This window comes from Helianthus annuus, chromosome 4, assembly GCF_002127325.2.
Source record: "Helianthus annuus cultivar XRQ/B chromosome 4, HanXRQr2.0-SUNRISE, whole genome shotgun sequence".
Classification (NCBI taxonomy): domain Eukaryota; kingdom Viridiplantae; phylum Streptophyta; class Magnoliopsida; order Asterales; family Asteraceae; genus Helianthus; species Helianthus annuus.
Window position 1 is genome coordinate 191,111,847 of NC_035436.2, and position 16,051 is coordinate 191,127,897.

At 36.9% G+C, this 16,051-nt stretch overlaps 2 protein-coding genes and 1 non-coding gene across 3 annotated transcripts; 1 reads left to right on the plus strand and 2 right to left on the minus strand.

The window, feature by feature from the left end:
- The first annotated feature begins 1,479 nt into the window (after window positions 1-1,479).
- LOC110864775 (cytochrome P450 86A8) lies at window positions 1,480-4,236 on the plus strand. The gene is made up of 2 exons (XM_035988710.1): window positions 1,480-1,569; window positions 2,296-4,236. The coding sequence occupies exons 1-2, from the start codon at window positions 1,522-1,524 to the stop codon at window positions 3,925-3,927; spliced, it is 1,680 nt and encodes a 559-aa protein (XP_035844603.1). The 5' UTR covers window positions 1,480-1,521; the 3' UTR covers window positions 3,928-4,236.
- Window positions 4,237-5,145: 909 nt separating this feature from the next.
- On the minus strand, window positions 5,146-12,280 carry LOC118491177 (ascorbate transporter, chloroplastic-like). Its single transcript, XM_035988711.1, has 11 exons — window positions 12,054-12,280; window positions 9,871-10,451; window positions 8,865-8,972; window positions 8,500-8,655; window positions 8,182-8,397; window positions 7,879-8,088; window positions 7,340-7,477; window positions 7,159-7,260; window positions 6,910-6,975; window positions 5,557-5,641; window positions 5,146-5,469 (listed from the first exon to the last, which is right to left on the minus strand). Exons 1-11 carry the CDS (start codon window positions 12,106-12,108, stop codon window positions 5,372-5,374), a joined length of 1,815 nt encoding a protein of 604 aa, XP_035844604.1. The 5' UTR covers window positions 12,109-12,280; the 3' UTR covers window positions 5,146-5,371.
- A 3,228-nt stretch (window positions 12,281-15,508) lies between these two features.
- Window positions 15,509-15,614, minus strand: LOC118491994. The gene has a single exon (XR_004892438.1). It is a non-coding gene; the product is annotated as a small nucleolar RNA R71 (small nucleolar RNA).
- Window positions 15,615-16,051: the final 437 nt, after the last annotated feature.

A 16,051-nucleotide genomic window follows, 5' to 3' on the forward strand; every position in this document is an offset into this window, starting at 1 on the left:
TTATTAAAGTATGATAAGATTTAATATAATTTATTTTTTATTTAGTTAATATAAGATAAATATAAATTTGAGGATACCTTCAATGAATGACACGTGTTTAAAAGTTGATTTCTTTTATTATAGTAGATAGATAGATACAACAAAACGATGATATAATGTTTTTATTCCTTGTAATTAATGTATTACAAATTACATGAAAACATATTGTCAACACGTACATGGCATAAAATTTATGACGTAAATTACTCAATAGCATTAGTTTTACAAGTCAGAATCTTTTTACAATTACGAAACTATCTAATCCGGATACTTTTTCATAACTATAACTAGATAATTGTAATGCTTTTATATACATTGATACAAGTTGTCAAAACGTTCATGGAATAAAAAATACGCCATAAGTTCCTCCAATCCATATCATTAGTTTTACAAGTCAGACCTTTTTACAGTTACAAAACTATGTAATCCGGATACTTTTTCATAATTATAATTGTATGATTGTAATGCTTTTATAGATATATTTATATAATCAGACGAACAAGTACACAATCAATCAACAAGCCTAGAGAACGACGTGTAAACTATGTTTTATCAATGCCAATTAAACATTGCTATTCAAATTCAAAATTCAAAATTGGGTTAACAAATGTCTAAAACGTATTTTGCAAGCTATATAAAATTAATAACAATGGATTTCGTAAAACATAACGTTTACGTGTTATTGGTAACCATCCATAATTTCTTAAGCAGTTTAAAGAGGTACATGGATTAGTGATCTAAAAGTGGAATGGTGAAATATAGGTAACCTAAAGTACTTCAAATACTTGAAATTATCAAATTTTGATTTTTATAATTTTCTTGATGAATTAGTTCACCAAATCTTAACTAGCAGATATCATCAAACATCCATGTTTCATTTAATCTTTCGTTCATGAAAAAAAAAAAGCCATAAATCCCCAAAAAGAAGAAATTTCAGAAAGGTAAGATATTTCAATAAAATATGATATATAACATTTATACTCAAAACAATAAAAATTGAATTGAACATGTAACAAGTTGCCATAAAGAATTTAGGATAATCACGTAAATTATTAATATTTAATTAATGATATGGTTTGCTGAGGAAACACCCAAGCCGAACTCTTAAGTCAGTGTAGACCCGGTTAAGACAACATAATCTGACCAAAATGAAGCAACAGGACACTTCAATTTAGGAAGTGCGGTGGCCAAAACACAAGAAAGTCGCCGTTAAAAAAAATAAAACTTTATACTTGCTAAAAATCCTACCAAACAAACTCTATTAAAAAAAATAAAAATCTAAAACTTTATACTTGCTAAAAATCCTACCAAACAAACTGTAAAAGTTTGAATCTCACCTAAAATTATAATAACTATATAAATAATATTATAAATGATGAATGTTTAATTCAGTTACCAATATTCTTTATTATAAGTTTAGTCAACTAATTTAATTGGATTGATGTTTATATTCATTCATTTTTGGTTCATAACTTCATATGCATGTTTAATATTGAAGATTACATTCAAACAGAACAGGCTTCTTTCACAGTAAGCTCTCTCACTCACACACACATTTTTGGGTTTTCTTCTTAATTAAAACTGGGCTCTTTCTTTAAACTTTAAATCTCAGTTTCTCTCTCTTGAATGAAAGAAATTAAATCCATCCAGCTCCTCACCACTGCTGCATTAGTTGTAGAGAGAGAAACTGATATTTGTGGGTTTCTTTTTATTTTGGTTTTTGCTATGAATAAATATGAACACTTCTTTTACATCTCAATTTCTTCTTCTTTTTTCTTTTAAACTCATGAAATTAAATAAAAAAAAAAAAAAAACTACAACGACCTCTGTTATTTGCATTAATGGCGATTCATATCAAATGGCTGAAAACAGGCGAGAGATGAGAAACACTCTGTCCTCAGTAATTGCTACACATTTTCTCAACTACATTCTTATATAAATCTCACCTCTATTTCCCCTCTTTTTTGCTCATCATCCCCCACCCCCTCTCTCTCTCTCTCTCTCTCTCTCTCTCTACAATTCTTCGTTTTCTTCTTTCTTTCCTTTTCATTTGCTTTCTTTCATCATAATCTGTTCATTATAATGTTGGTTGAATCCAGCATTACTATTAGCACTATACTCTGTTCTTGCAAACCCTCTGTTTTCTCTCTCTAAAAATCATATTTTTCTACAATTTTACTGCAAATTTGGTTAAAATAAGCGATACACATTTGATTTTAAAGTGAAATCTGATCTGGGTCGTGTTGATTTCTACAGAATTTTTTTGTGAAGAATTTTGGCGGGAAAAAAAAAGGTGACGGATTTTTCATGGACGTGTCTGTAGCTTTGTTGTTGTTCACTGGTGTGACTGTGTATCTATTGTGGTTTACTTTTATCTCACGGTCGCTAAAGGGTCCACGTGTATGGCCCTTATTCGGTAGTCTTCCGGGCCTGATCGAGAATTCGGATCGCTTGCACGAGTGGATTGCTGATAATCTCCGGGCGTGTAACGGGACTTACCAGACGTGTATCTGTGCAGTCCCGTTTCTGGCCCGGAAACAAGGGCTCGTGACCGTCACTTGTGACCCGAAGAATCTCGAGCACATACTCAAGACTCGGTTCGATAATTACCCGAAAGGGCCGACTTGGCAAGCGGTTTTCCATGATTTGTTGGGAAAGGGGATCTTTAATTCAGATGGTGACACGTGGCTTCTCCAAAGGAAGACGGCGGCACTCGAGTTTACCACCCGGACACTTCGACAAGCCATGGCTCGATGGGTGACTCGAGCCATTAAGAATCGGTTCTGTCCGATTCTGGAACGGGCTCAGGTCCAGTCTGAGCCCGTAGATCTGCAAGATCTTTTGTTACGGATCACGTTTGATAACATTTGTGGGTTAGCTTTTGGTAAAGACCCGCAAACGTTAGCACCTGAGTTGCCTGATAATAGCTTTGCATTGGCTTTTGATCAGGCAACCGAGGCTTCGTTACAACGGTTTATTTTACCGGAAGTTATTTGGAAAATGAGGAAATGGCTCCGGCTTGGCTTGGAAGTCAGCTTGAGCCGAAGCCTTATCCACGTGGAGGATTACTTGTCAAGCATCATTAGTACACGTAGGCATGAATTATCCACTCAGCTTAAAGACGGAAGCCTACATGATGACTTGTTATCTAGGTTTATGAGAATGAAAGAATCCTATTCAGACAAGTTCTTGCAACACGTGGCACTCAACTTCATCCTAGCTGGACGTGACACGTCATCAGTCGCTATGAGCTGGTTTTTTTGGTTGGTGATTCAAAACCCAAAAGTGGAGGAAAAAATCCTAAAGGAAATTTCTACCGTCTTGCTGGAGACACGTGGCGATGACGTGGCAAAATGGACGGATGAGCCGTTAGGTTTTGAAGAGGTGGACCAATTGGTTTACTTAAAAGCAGCATTATCAGAGACCCTCCGGCTATACCCGTCAGTGCCGGAGGACTCAAAACATGTGGTCGCTGATGATGTATTGCCTGACGGGACTTTTGTCCCGGCAGGCTCATCAGTCACTTATTCAATATATTCCGCAGGTCGGATGAAGTCAACATGGGGCGAAGACTGTCTTGAGTATCGTCCGGAGAGGTGGTTGTCTCCGGACGGTACAAAATTCGTAAGGCATGATTCATATAGATTTGTTGCATTTAATGCCGGACCAAGAATTTGTCTAGGCAAGGATCTCGCATATTTGCAAATGAAGTCGATAGCCGCAGCGGTGTTACTGCGCCACCGCCTCGCAGTGGTTCCGGGACACAAAGTGGAGCAAAAGATGTCGTTGACATTGTTCATGAAGTATGGGCTAAAAGTGAATGTGTTTGAAAGGGATTTGAAGGCAGTTATGGAAAGTGTGAAGAAAGAAAAGGAAGGTGGCAAGTAGGTGACGGTGTAAGGGTGGCGCGGGTGGCGGTAGCGGTGGTTGGGGTTGTTTAATGGCAGCTTTGATTTAGTTTGTTGGGTTGGGTTGGGTTGATTTTTATCGGTATAAAGTTTGATGAGGTAGGTATGAATTTTGAATACCATTAATTTACAGATTTTGGGTCGTGGGGTGGAGCTTGTGCTTTGAATATGGTTCACATGCAATTTTCATCTTTGTAGGTACAATTTCATTTACAGTTGTGCCATTATAGTCTTGTTTCAAATATGTTTTCATCAGAAAATAAATATATCCAAGGTAAATTTTTAATCATTTCATTTTCTTATGTAATAAATAAATATATAATATAATATAATATGATGGAAAAAATTTAATACAATATAACGCGATGTTGACTGGTGGAGCTTGTTTACTTTAAGTCAATTATTTATTTTTTATCAATCAGGTGGTGGTCAAATGGTAAAGGCAAAGCCTTTAAACAAGTAAGTAAGGGAGGGGAGATCTTAGGTTTAAGTCTCATAGATGACATGAAATTAAAGAAATTTTGCGTTAAAAAAATTATTTCTTTTTTGTCATGACCAATTTATTTTTAATACATTTCAGTTTTACTTAGTTGTGATAAAAATAAAGTCTTCTGGAAGGTGCTACATTGAATTTGTGGCATGAAAAGTTTGTTGCATTCATTTAACCTACTCCTCTTTTATCTTGAAAGGATGTTGCAAAACAACTTTGCTAACAACCTTTTTTTGCTTCTTGTTGTAACATTTATTTCTTACAAAGTACATGAATGAATTTTCTTTTTTAATTAATCAATTCATGATGATGTTTACACATTAATGTTCACATGGGTCGAGTTTTCTACCTCTACAAGACTACAACCATATAATACATGAATTGTATCACTTACCATCATAATTTTTTTTTTAAATCTACAAACCTCACCTAGTTTTTACCTCAACTTTAAATCATAAATTGTAATATGAGTGTACTTTCATAGTTTATAAAAAGTTGATTGATAGTTGAACAAACATTAGCCGCTACGACTACGACTAAACAAAGTTTAATTATAATTTGAGTTTTGTTAGTTTCATGAAGTTCGTCACACATAACAAGATACGCTGTATTCGAAACAAAAACATGCTGTATTCGAAACAAAAACATGTACTGTCTCGACGTCATGCAACAACATAATAAGTGCAACATGTGATTTTTTGAACCAGGTAACATAAACAAAACTAAAAATAGAAAAAACCCGAGACTTGCAAATAATTTTTATGTAGACGAAAGTCACAAAACAACTAATTGCGAAAAGCAGTTGCGGGCTAGCCAACCCTTAACTTAACCCAACATATCGGGAGAGCAGCCCAATGGGCCTCGGGCAACGGCCCGTTTGAGTAAAAGATGGTTTACCATACAGTTTATCGGTTCTTTTTTCTAATGTGTTCGTTCAGTCAAGAATTTTCTCACCAGTGGAAAAGAAGTTCCAAACAAGAGTTCCAATGATGTACAAGATAACAGCCACTTTGAACACATCATCCCAAGAACCTGCAAAACATGCTTCATGTTAAACTGCAATGATCGTTTAATTTTCTGTAATTAGCAGAATATTTATATAAACCTTTATAATATTACCATTCTGGAGTATATAACCAGTTGCAGCAGTACCAAAGACTCCGGCAAGTACTCCTGCTGTGTTTGACAGCCCTAACAACACTCCCTAGTGTAGCATGTAAGAGAAAACATTTTTATAGCTTCAAAAGAGGAATTGTAAACATCATAAAATAAATAATAAAGGGAAAATCACCAATATGAACATCGATCGCGTCTGTGGTAGACGCAATCCCTGGCTATTGCGTCTAAAGGTGGAAGGGGCACCATTCGGTGAATCTGTTTGCCGATCGGGGAGACACCCTTTTCATGTTTTCGGTGAGTGGTGAATGGTGAGCACGGTGACTAGGCACCGAGTGGGGAAGAGAAGAGATAGAGGAGAGAGAGGGTTAATGGTGGGCCCCACTCTCTTCCAACCAATCACATATTTATCTTCTTTTTTTTAAAGTGTTTACCACTCCTCATGTGGGGAGCCCCCCTAGTGTTTGAGTGCAAAATGGGGAGTGTAGAGGGAAGTTGACATGGCATGAGATTATTGGCTAGGGGAAAAGTTTACCACTCCCCATTTGGGGAGCACCCCTTCCACCCTAAGACCATGCGTAGTGGGCAAGATCCACCCTTGGGCCTTTTGCGCCATGTGGCAGCCCAGTCAGCAATGGGACATTATTGGGCGTTTTTACAAAATGGGTGTAGTGGGCATGTGGGGATTGTGGGGCATTATGTTTTGTAATAAAATAAAATAAAAAAACACTTAAAAATCTTATTGGCCACCAAATGGAAGCTCAAATGTGATTGGCCAAGAATCCCCCCATTTGGCGTGATTTATAACACGCCTCAACAACAAAAATGCCAAACACGCCCATGCGTAGTGGCTACGGGGTGAGATTGGGCGTTATTCGTCACAAAAAACGCCCCTTTGGGCAACCACTACAGGTGGTCTAAGGTAGAGTTTGCTTCTGAGACTCATAAGTTTTGAGTTTGAGATTGTGCCATGGGTTTCCGGCCTACTTTTTTTTTCTTTTCCACCATGATTCTTAAACGAGCATAACTTTTTCATATGATAGTACTTTAAAAAAAAATACACCAAATTAAAGATAATAAAATTCTCTTCAATTTGGTGTAATTTTTTTTAAAAAATATTAACGTATAAAAAAGTTATGCTCACTTAAAAAATCGTGGTGGAAAAGTAAAATAAAAAACCCAAGGATGATGACATGTGTTAAGTTTCTATTGGCTGAAGAGTATTAGTCTTTGCCAAACGCAAAGATCAGGGATTGCGTCTACCCCAGACGCAATCCATGTTCATTTTGGTAAAGTGGGTGAGTCAATGTTTAAGTTTGTGACTTTCCCAATAATAATAAACTACAAAGTACAAACCGCGTAACGGGGCCCAATGTCTTGGTGATTGGAATAGAGGCCAGACTGTGAGAATGCATCAGATCCCTGTAAATAAATGGACAAAATCGTATGAATGTAATATATAACTGCAATTTCTTGTCAACTATGCGGCACGTGTCATAAGACGGTCTTAAACCCTCCCCCGCCCAAAACACACACACCGCATGCATACATACAAACTATTCAAAAACTAAAAAGCCTTAAAAGAAGGGCTAAGTTAAGTTAGACCTGACTGCAAGCCATACAAAGTACAGCCATAGCAGGCGTCTTGACACGACTCAGCTGAGTAAGAAAGAACGCGGGGCCCAAGAATCCAATCGACTGCATAATCTGCAAGATTTAAAATTCCAGTAGATTAAAAGGATGGTATTTATGACATCAATGCATTTGCAAAAACAAGTCTAGTTACCTTACGGACGGTAGTGATCGATAGACCTCTGCTAACAAGTGTGTCTGCAATCCAACCTCCTATGTTGGCGAAGACCGCCATAGTCAACCATGGCAATACACATAATAGTCCAGATTCAGTGAGGTTAAACTTTAACACCTGAAAAAAAAAAAAAAAAAAAAAAAAAAACCAGATATCACCAAACCGGAAACAAAAATGAATAAAAGTTACCAAAACTTTAGTGAGATTTGACCTATAATAATTATTATGATTAATTTAAAAAGTGCCACATTGGTATTTTAACATGTTCAACCAATTATCATAAACAAAATTAGTTCCCATAAAAAAAAAAGACTACCAACTCGAGACGAAAAGGTATAATCACCAAAACGGACCAACAAGCTAAGTAGGTTGCTATTTGTGAAATTTTCCCCTATGCAAAGTCACCATGTTTCATAGATATGTCACTATCAAGATATTATGGACGAGGACATTTGATATATAAGAAAAAACATAACGGTTAAAGATCAAGAATGACCGTTCTGTGACTTTTGTGATACCTGATTATAGTATGTAGGCATCCATGTTAAAAGAATAAAAGTTCCCCAATTATGGCAAAAGTGGGACACAATGAGAGCCCATACAGGCGCCTTTGATAATATAAGTTTCCATGGAATATTAGTAACGGGTTCCTTTGAGACACTACCACCCATAATATACTTCTTTTCCTCAGCACTAAGCTCGGGATCCTCAGTCGGTGAGCTATGAGCCTAGAAGATAGTCAAAGTCAAAGGTCCGTCATGCCATTATGTTAACAACTGATGTGTTTCTAAACGTGAGAATGATACCATTAAGAAACTTACTTTGCTTAGCCAAAAAGCAAACCACAAACTTCCAAGAGAACCAAACGAATAAAACACCGATGGCCATGCAAACTTTTGGATCAAGATAGGCGAAAAAGCTAACCCTATCACCGAGCCTAGATACATTCCACTGTATACCATTGCTAGTGACCTGCTTCTCTCCGAGACGGGAATCCACTTGCTAAGTATGTTATTCATAGCAGGCATAGCAACACCCTGTCATAAAAAGACAGCACGTTTTCATTCAAGCAATAGTTTTGTCCCAAAAAAATAAAACAAGAGAATAGATAAGATGTAAAAGAAAAATAAGACATGAACCTCGCCGATCCCCATGCACGCACGCATAAGGAGTAAGAACGGAAGTCCTATTTTGGCGGCGATAGGTGTCAAAACGGTTGCAACCGACCACCAGACAACTCCAAAACCGAGGACCTTTTTACCACCAATTTTGTCTGCCCATATACCACCAACAATCTACAACCGAAAAAACACGCAACGAAAATAAAAATGACAGTGGGTTAGGAAGATAACATGTGTGGATAAGTAGCATGTGAGCAAATAAATGGCCTTGCTTTCTAAATAAATAAAATAAATGGAACATGTATATTTGTTCATAGTAAGTGATGAAAGCGTTTATAGATTATGTAATCTCTTAAAAGAACGCCGAAACATCTAAAACCAACCTGAGTGAGTAAATAGCCCCAGAAGAAAGAAGATTGAATTAGACCAACTGTAGCACTGTTCCAATTAAACTCCTTTGACATGGGCAGTATTGCTATGCTCATATTCACCTGAGGTATTATAGACATAAGCAGTGATAAATATATATAATATAAGGGAAGAAGACTTAAGCATATAAAATGATTTAGTATCGTGTTGTGTAAGATACCAACATGTAGCTTGGATTAATGCTACCTAGGCCTGTAAATGAACCGAACGTTCATGAACTGTTCGTGAACTTGTTTGGCGGAAAGTTCGTTTATGTTCATTTAGTTAAACGAACGAACATGAACACACGTTTTGTTCGTTTATTTACACTTGTTTATGTTCGTTCATTTATGTTTGTTCGGTTGTTCCTTTATGTTCATTTCAATTTAAATACATAAGTGGTTATATTTATATGAATATTAAATATAAAAGGAACTTTCTGACTATTTATATAAAACTAACTAATTGGTAATTAGGCTTTCTAGTACCAAAAATGGGATTTGCAATGGAATTTATCATAATTAATCACTAATTTATATAAAAGTTTAATTTTTGTTCGTTCACTTAGTCAATTATGTTCATTTGTGTTCGTTTATAATTGTTCAATTATGTTCATTTGTGTTATTTATTGTTTGTTATATTATGTTCGTTTAAGTTTGTTTGTTTATGTTCGTTTACGTTCGTGGACTGTTCGTTTTGGTCCTAAACAAACAAACATAAACGAAAACGGACATGCCCGTTTTCTTAATAAACGAACATGAACAAAAAAATGTGCTTGATTATATGTTCGGGTTTGGTTACAGTTAAATGAACGAACACGACCATGCCTCTATTCGTGTTTGTTCGGTTCATTTACAGGCCTAATGCTACCATGAGGTGATTAGTTAAAAGTGATGTGGAATTGTCGAAAGAAAGCATAAAAAATTGGGAAGTTTGAAGATGATAAGAATTTGAATATGGAGATTAACAGAAACAACTCACACGGTCCATATTGCATAGCAGAAATGCAGAAAAACAAAGAAGTACAATCACAAAACGCTTCGGAAACTGCTCCCACCAGGGCTTTGTTTCTCCAACCAGAACTGCCTCACTTGCTCCACCTTCCGACGACACAAGTGAGCCCAAATCTGCTGCCACGTCATAATCCTCAGATTTATAGTTGGCCCGGATTCGGTTAATAGTAGTATGACGTGGCTGCAGAGTTGGCCTATTAGATATACTAGTATCTTTTTGCTGTACCGGTTTAATCCAATTGCAGCTCTCTGAAGGAAAAGAGACAAAACATCTGCATATTCCTCTTGCTCTTTGCTTATGATTTGTCATGGGAAACTTTTTGTTTTCTTCGTCGGATAATAACGTTGCTCTGGATCTCAACATGTTGCCTGGAGCAGGATTAAGACCGTGAGATGATATGGTGTTCCGGTATCCGGAAACAAAGTAGATCTTCTTTAAGTTACACATATTTTCTGAATACGTGTTCCCGTGCACGCATTGTGCAGAAGAAAAGCTCAAAGTCTCTGCTCTGCTCTGTGCTGTAGCTGGTTCAGGTTGATGTAATTTACCTAAAATAAATAATTATCAACGGATTAACAAGTTATCATTCGAGTGCCAACAACCTATGTACACATTTTCTGTATAACCAAATTTATCAACACTTTTTGAACATGAGAATCTGTATTTAAACATAATGATATGATTAAAATCCACAAAATTAACAATTATGAAACAAAATCGACATTTGGCAGCTAACGATCATTCACATACAATATTTGTAATGTACGATTATGACAACGGTCAGATTCATTCAAGTTTATTTAAACACAAAGAATAAGTAGCTTAAACAAGGATTGTGATTTAATTCCTTGGGAAATGATCATTATGGAACAAACTATAGTTAGACAGCGATTTACAAGTGTGAAGTGTAAACAACACTGATATACAATTAAGATATAAACCAATCATGTTAGTTATGCCTAAACATGAAGAATACCAAGTTTAAACAATAATTCTGCTCTAATTCCAAAAACAAACATTTTTGCAGTCAAATTAACATAAAACAGTGAGAAATTTGAGCACAACAACACAATGTGACGAATTCGTCTTTTTAAACAATAATCCAGCCCCATGAAGGGAAACATACCGTACCGTACCCAATAGATCCCACTTATAGCAAAGCTATCAGTAGGGTCTTGGGACGTGAGATGTAGGCAAGCCTTACCTCTATCCCAAGGGATAAAGAGGCTGCTTCTGGTGAGACCCCCCAGCTCCAACGCCATATCCAGACATCAAGTTACATCCAAACATACAAGGCACATAGTTACTCAAAAAACAACATAAAACATAGTGCACTAAAGATATTTTTAGCAGGCTACCAAATAGACAGTTAGTGACATACAACACATCATGAAAACACACAGACAAGCAGTAACATGCAAAGGCCATCAAAGCACATCAACACGCTAAGCTCCTTAGGAAAGACCAACATCCTAAGCTCCTAAAGAACGAGTTTATGTTAAACCAAACTATCGACCTAAAAGTCCTTAACCTTAATCCTACGTCTCCATGAAGGGAAACATCCAAGCATTAAAACACATAAACACTAAGATAGTGTTCATTTCACATAGGGGAATAGAGTCCGGATGAAATTGGAATGTCGATACCACAACTTATGCTGTTTGTTTTAACAAAAGAAGGAATTCGAATTAACTCTAAATCACTTGAAATCACTATTTAAAGGATTTCAATGGATTTAGATTTAATTCCAATTCCTTCTTTTGTTGAAAAGAACAATATAAGGAATGAAATCTATATTCCAATTCCATCTAGATTACATTCCACTCTGTGAAACAAACACGCCTTAAGTCACAATTCAAGTGTCACATAAGCCTAAAACTATAATTATGTTAAACATAGCATACATCCACTATATTTACACATGTATACTAATTTCTCAACCTAACTCAACCACACTAATAGCATTAAACCTAACAAAACTCACAAACCAAATCTACACAATTGCAGCACAAACAGAGAATATAAACAGCGTATATAAACAAAACCTAGAATAATAACAAAAGCTACAATAACTGAAACAATAACAAAACCTAAACGCTACACATGCACACACGAATAATAACAATAACTTCATAATTGAATATTATTACCAGAGCTAATGAAAGAGGTGAAGTTCCGGTGAGAAATAACGGCACCGATAGCCATTTTAGACTGGATAATCTACACAAAACCTAGAATTCGAATAGAATTACAGCATAATTTCACTCTCTCTCACTAGTTTTAGAGCGAGAAGAAGTGGATAAACCCTCAGATAGTTGTTATTCAGACGAATTTCACACACCAAAAGTACTTCTTAAAACTTTTTTTATTAATTTCTCTTGTATTTGAAAAAGCGGGAAGAGAAATATCTTGTCAGTGACGATATTAACAAGAGGTTGAGAGAGTGACACGTGGATAGTTGTGTAGACAATCGTTTATTTTGGTATATATTTGCCCTTCGATGTGGAGGGGTTTGTGATGGTTGTTGGTGTGATTACAGATGAAGGGAAGGGTAGTTTGGGTATTTTGGGAGAAACGGATATTCCCGTTTGTTGAGCTATAAAAAATTATTTTAGTTGCCACTTAAATATTTGAGATATTGCCTTTTTTAACTGTTGCTACGCTACACGTGCGTGATGAAAAGTTGTTTTGATTAGTAATCATTAAATATTTATGATTAATTTAAAATGATAAATTATTAACGTGGATGAAAAAAATATAAAGTGACCTTTTTCAATTTTTTTTTTAAAGATGAACTTCATAAAATACACGAACGCATGATCACACGAACGCATGATCCCTAAGACGAGGATCAAAACGAACAAAATGACCTTTTTTACCTTTTTCAATTGAGGTAAAAATTAAAGTGACCTTTTTTCAATTGAGGTATAAGATTAGCACGGGAGGGCAATCTTTTTACTATCATGGAATATCTTAGGATTCAATCAATGAAATATTTTGTTATTTTTTGCTTAGCCTTAACTACCCTAATTAGTAGCGTTACTACATTAAACTATCCTTGTAAGTGACGGGTGGTCCGTTGGACAACCCTTAATCATGTTAAAAGACGAATTAATCCTTCACTTAATCGCGTAATTATCTTGAATTAGATGACCACGGTTGCTTATGTTTCAGGTGCGGTTCGGGAGCTAAAAAGGGACAAAACGCAACTTTGGAAGGTTTAGAGATGAACGGGTCGTGCGTGGGAGAAATGAAGAAACAAAACACACAAGTCAGGGCTCCACCGTAAATTACGGTGGCCACCGTAATTTACGGTGGCCCTGATACTTGCAATCTTCCACCGTAACTCAGTGTACTCTCATCGTAACATTCTGAAGACCACCGTAACATACGGTGGCACCGTAAGTTACGGTGGAGGCTGCGAGGAAATCCGTAACTGCTTCATTTAATCAGTTTTTGGGTGTCTTTTCACATTATCTCATCATTGGACGTTTCTCTGGCATCTTAGGGGCGATTTTGGCTGTGTGTACTTGGTTCCAAACAATTTCTAACATTCGGTTTATGTTTTTGATTGGTATGAACACTAAACTTGTTGTTATGATGATTCACCAAGCTATGTGTGGCTAAACTTATGGTGATCATCCTGAATTGAAGGTTTGTCTATGACTTTTGTGTTTGGATTCGTATTTCTAGAATAATAGACTTGCAATGTATTTGTTTATTATGGTGTGTGAATGTTTGTTTGTAAATTGTTGATTGATGTTATGATCATATTCTAAACTGTACGTTCTTGGTGTCGCTGACAATCGAGATATCACGGGAGGGATTAGGGTTGGATATTAGTCAATTGGTTATCGGGTAACAACCTCGCCTTTTCATAATCCGAGTACTTAGTTCCCTTTTATCACGAACAAACAATCATACATGAATCATGTCTATGTGATTCTTTCTAGTGAATTCAACACAATTGTCAAAAGCAAACTGGAAGTTTAGGATGGTCGCTTTCTCCTAATATGCTTTACAACCTACCTTTGATTTGAAGTTAATTAGTTAATTTTAGTTTTAAAACCAAACAATCCAAATTATTGATATTTACTTTTTGCAAATTAGGTTATTTTAGTTAAAGTGCAAAGCTATAGAATCGACACATTTTCCACATACTCCCTGAGTTCGATACCCATTTACCACTATCTATAGTTGTTATTGGGATTAAATTTGTGTGTACCTACGACAGCACGTCAAATTTTGACGCCGTTGCCCGGGAGTAGTGCGCAACGTGTGTTAATTTAGTAGTTTTGTTTTTGTTATTTTCGGGTTTACGCTGGTTGTGTTTAGTGTGCAGGTACTCATAGGTGTATGCATACTAGAGGCTCTTACAAGTCGTCACCACTATCGTTTGATCCGGAAATTGAAAGAACATTGAGGCAAAACCGAGTTTTATTACGAGAAAACACAATTGTTGGTTCACCAACTTCACCCATCACACCACGAAACATAATGCAAGAAACTCAAGTACCACCCACAACGGGTCAAACGACCTCATCTTTTATACCTACTTCCACACAACCATCACCAAACACCACTATACCGAATACCACCATAGAACATACTCCACCATTTGAAGTTACACCGATCAATGCCACTCAACCGATCACTACCCAAGTTGAACCCACCATTACCTTTAACCCTTCTACCACAATCCCACCATTTTCCCATTTCTTTCCCCCAACTACGGGTCAATCATCCTCTAACTTCACAATTGCACCAAATTCAACTATTGTGCATGCTACTTCATCCTTTAGACCACAACACCAGTCGGGTTTTCAATACTCGACTCTCCCATTTGGGCAAACTTCGGGAATTCAAGGAGATGGTTATGATGAGGGATATGAGGATTTTGAGGGCTATGATGAAGATGGTTATGCTTATGGAGGTGATGGGGATCAAGGAGAGTTCGGCTATGTGCAAGGTCAATCTCAAGTAATGCCATAACAACAACAACTCATACCACAACACATTCGGCCAAGACCACAAGGGCCACAAATGCAACGTCCTACACCATTGCAACAAGTTCGACCGCAACACATACAACCACAATTCCAAGGGCCAATTCAACACCAACCGATGCCACCACAACAATTTCAACAACCAATTGCACCACAAGGGCATATACCAAGGCCAATGGGTCCTATTCGTCCAAGGGGTAGGTTTGGTGTACCAAGGAGGCATCTTAGAGAAAATACGAGGGGAATTGAAGCGCATTTTAGGCCGGTGATTACTCACAATCCTTCACCGGTGGTTATTCCTCACAACAACCAAGGAAGAACTTTTGAAGTAAGAACAAATTCTTTGCAAAGTTTTCTGAAATATAAAGGTCTAGCAACGGAGGAACCCTATTTCCATTTAGAGGCCTACGACTCAATATGCAATACTCTTGGGAGTCAAGGTTTTTCGGCCGATGATGTCAAGTTGGTTTTATTTCAATTTTCTTTGGAGGATAAGGCAAAGAAGTGGTTCTACACTTTGCCTTCAGCATCTATTTATACTTGGGCAGAAATGCAACAAATTTTCCTAGACGAATTCTACACCGCCCAAAAGACCAATGATGCAAGAAAGGGTTTGAGGAGTTTTCAACAACAACAAGGCGAAATGTTTCATGAAGCCTTCGAGCGCTTTAATATGATGATTAAAAATTGTCCTCACCATGGAATTGAACTTTGGGAGTTGATCAATGCCTTCCACGAGGGGTTGTGTGCCGAAGATGCTCGTGATCTAATGTCAATCACAAATGGTACTTTTGGCACGAATTACGAGAATGACGATTGGGAGTTCTTGGAACAAATGGTAATTACATCAAAGAGGAAAGCTCAAGCATCAAGGAGAGCACGACCGGCCGTCACCCGAACTCAAGTGCATGAGGTTGATGATGGTAACGTTCAAACTTCTAACCAAATTTATGATGTTTGTGCTATTTGTAATGAAATAGGTCATGCGGCTGAAAATTGCCAAGGGATGGTGGAAGGGCAATATGAGGAAGTTCATGCGGTTCAAGGTCAAGGAGGGGGTGGTAGAAACTACAACATGAATTCGAACACTTACCACCCCGGGTTAAGGAAGCACCCAAATTTTCGATATGGGAACCCTTCAA

Coding starts and splice junctions, on each gene's coding strand:
- LOC110864775 (XM_035988710.1), top strand. CDS start 1,522: ATGTTTAATATTGAAGATTACATTCAAACAGAACAGGCTTCTTTCACA. Junction 1,570..2,295: donor CAGAACAGGCTTCTTTCACA/GTAAGCTCTCTC, acceptor TGATTTCTACAG/AATTTTTTTGTGAAGAATTT.
- LOC118491177 (XM_035988711.1), bottom strand. CDS start 12,108: ATGGCTATCGGTGCCGTTATTTCTCACCGGAACTTCACCTCTTTCATT. Junction 8,089..8,181: donor TTGCTTTTTGGCTAAGCAAA/GTAAGTTTCTTA, acceptor ACTATCTTCTAG/GCTCATAGCTCACCGACTGA. Junction 5,642..6,909: donor ACATTGGGCCCCGTTACGCG/GTTTGTACTTTG, acceptor ATGCTACACTAG/GGAGTGTTGTTAGGGCTGTC.